The 5,098-nt window shown below is 51.4% G+C and overlaps 1 protein-coding gene across 1 annotated transcript; it reads right to left on the reverse strand.

Moving 5' to 3' along the window:
• Positions 1 to 2,565: 2,565 nt before the first annotated feature.
• Positions 2,566 to 3,920, reverse strand: LOC309436738 (uncharacterized protein C11orf87 homolog). Its single transcript, XM_082046189.1, has 2 exons — positions 3,817 to 3,920; positions 2,566 to 3,413 (listed from the first exon to the last, which is right to left on the reverse strand). Exon 2 carries the CDS (start codon positions 3,263 to 3,265, stop codon positions 2,789 to 2,791), a length of 477 nt encoding a protein of 158 aa, XP_081902315.1. The 5' UTR covers positions 3,266 to 3,413; positions 3,817 to 3,920; the 3' UTR covers positions 2,566 to 2,788.
• Positions 3,921 to 5,098: the final 1,178 nt, after the last annotated feature.

Raw genomic sequence — 5,098 nt, forward strand, 5'->3', positions numbered from 1 at the left:
CATGTCCTGCTTGTATCAGCGAGATCTCCTGAGACTGTTCAATTAAACCTCATAAGCTTGCAATATTTCAAGATAGGATTGTGAACTGGGAGTATGCATGAACCTTATTGCAGTATTTCTGTGTGATAACAGGAATTTACGACTTCTCATATTTTGTATAATTTAACTTTAGAAATGTAAAACCTTAAATGACACCACAAGAAGCTCACAGTTCTGGGAAAATTAAAGTCAGTATGAAATTTTACTTATAGACCACATAATTTACACAAATTTACATAAATACAGAGATATTAAAATATTAAATCAATGCTAATTAACAGAGGATAGAGTTTTACATAACAGATTTTAATTCTAGTTACATTTTTGCGACTACTTTTAGTATCATGAGATTATATAAATTATATATATACCTATATATCCATAATATATATAAAGATATATATATATCTATCTCTCCATCCTGTTTTTCTTCAAAAATAGGGCAATTTTATAACTGCAATGAGATGTGACAAGCAGTACACTTCTGGGGAATTATTGCATGCCTTGAGTGCATAAGGCAGAAGGAAGAGTATCTGACTTCAGACACTAAAGAAGTGGAATCATCAACCAGAAATGAACTGGAGTGATTTGCAACATCTTATTGCTTTTATAAAACTTGAAGTTCTACACTGTTTTGTTTTTGTTTTTTAAAGGCACAAAATAAAAGGGAAAGTAATATCTCTCTATTTAGTGGAGATCAACAATCAGGAAGCTCCATTACTGTTCACTGAACACTCTTCATTGTCCTAAATCTACTCCCTGTGGTGCAATACTGTTCTGCAGTTGCATAAGGAGGTTAAACACAAAAGTTCATGCATCCTTTATTAGTGGAAACAAAACAAAGCCAATTTCCTTGCCAAGCAACAACGAAGTAGTCATTAGCGTCCTATCATATGGGTGGCGAGAGAGTCAGTCATCGCTGCCATCAAATTGCAACGTGCAAAACGCCACTCGGTCGCAGGGACACTCACCACACTAACCTCAGCTGGTGGAGCTGGAGCTGGAGGATACAGTTCTTGCCTAAAACGCTGGAGGCACAGATCCAACAGCAATCTCACATCAGACCAGGCAAGACTGGAAAGGAGTAAAACTGGGTAACAGAAAGACTGCCCAAGACCTCAGCATTTTGGTGCTACCAGAGGGTTATGGAGCACTTCTGCCACCGTTTCCTCACTTTAAACTGGTTAACAGCATCCACTCCAGGCTTAGGGCCCCTGGCCTCCCAATGTATGTCTGGGATTTTTCTAGCTCAACAGCCACCCTGGGTGGTAGAGTACAGCAGGGAGGGAATAAGTGGATACAAAGTACTAAAAACTGTGGACTATTACTATTGCCTCAGATCACTTTGAATGCCGGGATAGAAAGAAAAAAGGAAGAAATCCCTCAGGATCACTTTTACTTTGCTGGATTTTTCAGATGCTAACATGCACGGTAGAGGGCTGCCTCTGCTGTGATTCCACGCAAGATATTTCAAAGTTTGGATATGGCACTCTGTTAAGGCACCTTCAAGTAATGGTCATTGAACTAATCACTAACCAAAGCCAAATTTTCTGTACCCAGCGCTGCTTCCTCCAACACATGCAGTACCAGCAGCCACTCACACCTGCCACCCACAGACAAAAGAACTCCTGGTGCTTGCCAGGGAGAAACTACACCAGCCACTCCTGAAATAAATATTTGCCAGGGTTTAAGAGCAGACATTTTGCACAACTGTGTGGTCTGTTCCCCAAAAGGGGGAAGGGGAGAAAATAAGGTGATGTCTGTCCCTAACTGTCTACTAGATTAGGAGGGTTAAAAATATGTATCAGCCTAAAAAAGTCAAAGCCAGCTCTGTAGTGCTGCAGGATTTCTTGCTGGGAGGTGAAGTGGTAAACACGGACGCTCAGTGCGGGGTGGCTGGTGCAGAACTGGATTTGTTTCAGGACCAACAGGAGGTACAAGGACACCCTCCCTTGGGAGAGGACAGGCAAGTTCCTGCACATCACCTCACCCTGCCACATCAAATGGTACTGGGGGTGGGTTTCAGGTTTCATGACACGGGGATGGGGGGGAGGCATCTGAAGATTGGGAGAGCTGAGGGGAGAGGAAAGCTCGGGCATCACTCTGTGCAGACAGCTCGCTCCATCCCCCTGGACAGTGGGATGCTCAGCACTGCAGCTGGGGGCATGGGGCCATGGGGACAGAGGGCGCTTGCAGTTAAGCCCAACTAAGGGTAGCTACTTCAACACAAAACAATATCCAGTCCTGGAAAGAAGCAAGAGGGGGTGGGACTGGGGCATAGGTCCTAGCACAAAAGAAGAGACCACAGTGGGCTATCACCCTGCTCCAAGGGGACAGGGAATCCCAAGGCACCCACCAGACTTGCCTCTCCCCCCTATACCACTCACCCACACCCCAACCCACGCCATGCAAAGCTGACACAGGGTGCAGCAGGAATCCCAGGAGAATGGGATTGTCCGGGTCCTCGGGGTTATGATGTCCAGAGAAAAGGGACTCCCCACCCCTGACCCTCTCCTCCAGGTGGACAACTTGATATTTGTTAGCTGTGTGCAGCTCCTTCTCCAGTAAAAAGACGCATCCTTTCCTTGCACAGTCAATGAGAAACACAATGTGATCTGTCATGCGCTTGGATCGTGGGCTTGTTCGTTCATTTGAATTAGCAACGTTTTCTTCTTTTTCGGGGACTAGAATAATCACTCAGTTATTTACAAACACCAACCAGCGCCTTGGTGAGGTCTCCCCCAAATCATCATGACAAAATCACCGTCTGCAAGAGCCCCGCACCAGCTGTGTCCAAACAAGCCCGTGCTTGCTGGGAGCTTGGGGCTGCTGAGGAAGAGGGGTGCTGGATCTCCGAGTCCTCGGGGGTTCTTCCCAGCCGGCTGTCTCTTCCTTGGGGTGCCTCTACCTGCACCCCTGTCTCAGGGTGCTGGCTGCTGCTATTGCTGCTGCGGGTGCAGTGGTCCCGTTCATACTCCTCCTGAGCCTTTTGCATTTTCCGCTTCTTCATCTTCCTCTTGTGGATGTGGAAGGTGGTGAGAGAGAGAAGGATCAAGCAGAAGATGAGGGTGACCAGGACAATTAAAACCAGGGTGGATGAGAAGGACTGGAAGAGTTGACCCACTTGCGTGATGCAGGTGCTGCTGGTGTTTAAGGTGGCAGATGTCCTGTTCAAGAGACAAGGTGGCAGGGACAGCCTCAACTCCTTGGAGAGCTTGGCACTCATTGAGGAGGCTTCGGAAGACGAGGATCTTCCTCCCCTCTCTGAAGATTCCTAAATTTCAATCAGTGCCGGGCTGCTGGCAAGCGCTCGCTGGAAATGCCCGGGATCCTGCCGGCTCAGCCCGACGCTCGCTCTAAAGTGACAGAGCAGCCTGCAAAGGGAGCCGGACACATCAGCGCTCCGAGGCACCCACCCTTCTCAGCTCCCCCCTCCCAAAACACCGCGCCGGCGGCTGCGGCAGCCTCCTCCCTGCGCCCGGCCACGGCAGCGCTCCGAGCTACCCCTCGGGGGTACCCCTCCGAGCTACCCCTGCCGGGGGGCTGCAGAGGGGTGGCGGGACCGGGACGGGGCATTGCGCCGCCACACCGACTTCGCGAATTACTCGGCATCCCGGGCAGCACCGCCCGGGTGCTCACCCCAACTAGTTGCCGCGGGAAAGGGAGAGAGGGAGCGGCAGCCGGGCTGCCAGACCCCCGCACCCCGGCGCGGGCAGTCTGCCGAAGCCGGGCGGGGACCTGCCCCGCGGTGCCGGTGCCCGCCCCGGAGCCCCTTACCTGCGCCGGCGGAGGCAGCGAGGGAGCGCCCGGGCGCCGCGGGCGCGGGGGCTGCGGCAGCGCGGAGTGAGCGCGCAGAGCGGAGCCGCCGCCGCTTCGGGGAGCGCCGCCCGCAGCCTATAGCCGCCCCGGCCGGTGACGTCAGGCCGCGCGGCCGGGCCCTCGCCGCCGCCCCGCACGGCCCCGCGGCGGCGGAGGGGGCGGTGGGAGCGGCCCCCGCCCGGGTCTCGCAGACACCGGCGTCCCGCGGGGCTCCGCCGCCGCCCGCACCCTCGGCGCCCCCCGCATAGCCGACCCCGCGCGTCGTTCTGGTCCCCACAGCGCTCCGACGCCTCCAGCCCTCCACACTTCACCCCCCACCCGCTACCATGCTCTTTGCATCCCCAGATGCTGAGACCGACCCATATTCCCTTCCCCAAACATACCCAACCTACCGGCCATACCCATCTGCCTCAGCCAGCCCCTTGTCCCCCATCCACACAGTCACTCCACGGCCAGAGCACTCACATCTTGTCACCCACAGCTGCACCCTGCGCCTTCACCTCCCAGCTGCTCCGTGCACCCATTGCCAGGTCACATGTGCATCAGTACCATGCCCTGAATGCCAGGTCCCTTTCTGCACCAAAATCCCCCATGGCCACCCAAGCATCCGTCTCTCCTCACAGCCAGCGCACCAGACCATTTACCGTGAGGCAGATGTGAATCTGTGGGAGCCAAGAAGTGCCAAAGACCCTTGTACCAAATCGTAACAGAAACTACAGGCATAAGGAATATTTGTAAAAACTTGCCTTACAAAAGCTAAGTGTATCATGGGTGTTTTCTTCAAGAAAAAAACTGATAGGAATTGCCCATTAATACATTTAAACTAAAAATAAGACAATTATTAAACATGAGATAACATTATTTTAAAAACACTTCCAGCGGAGATAACAGGGCAAAAATAATAATTACCTTTAGGATAGAACTCCTCACATTTCCAAAGTGAGCATATACAACCACAGGTGTTGTATATGGTAATATGGGACAAGACCTGATGGCCCAGGAGATTCCTTCAGTCCAAGCTGTGTGCTCTAGACTAACCCTGGAAGCTGAACCAGAGTTACTGTAAAGCCCTAAAGCAAGTAACAGGACTTTAAGAAAAAACAGAAAGTGTCAGTCTTCTCTGGTGGCCTAAAGCCACCTGAAAAGCCTGAAGGAAAATTTGTACAAGATGAGATCTGACATTAGTTGAGAAACTCTTCATTCAGGATCAAAGATCTGTTGGATCTGTTGACCCTGATAA

This window comes from Streptopelia decaocto (assembly GCF_964273445.1).
Source record: "Streptopelia decaocto genome assembly, chromosome: 1".
Lineage (NCBI taxonomy): Eukaryota > Metazoa > Chordata > Aves > Columbiformes > Columbidae > Streptopelia > Streptopelia decaocto.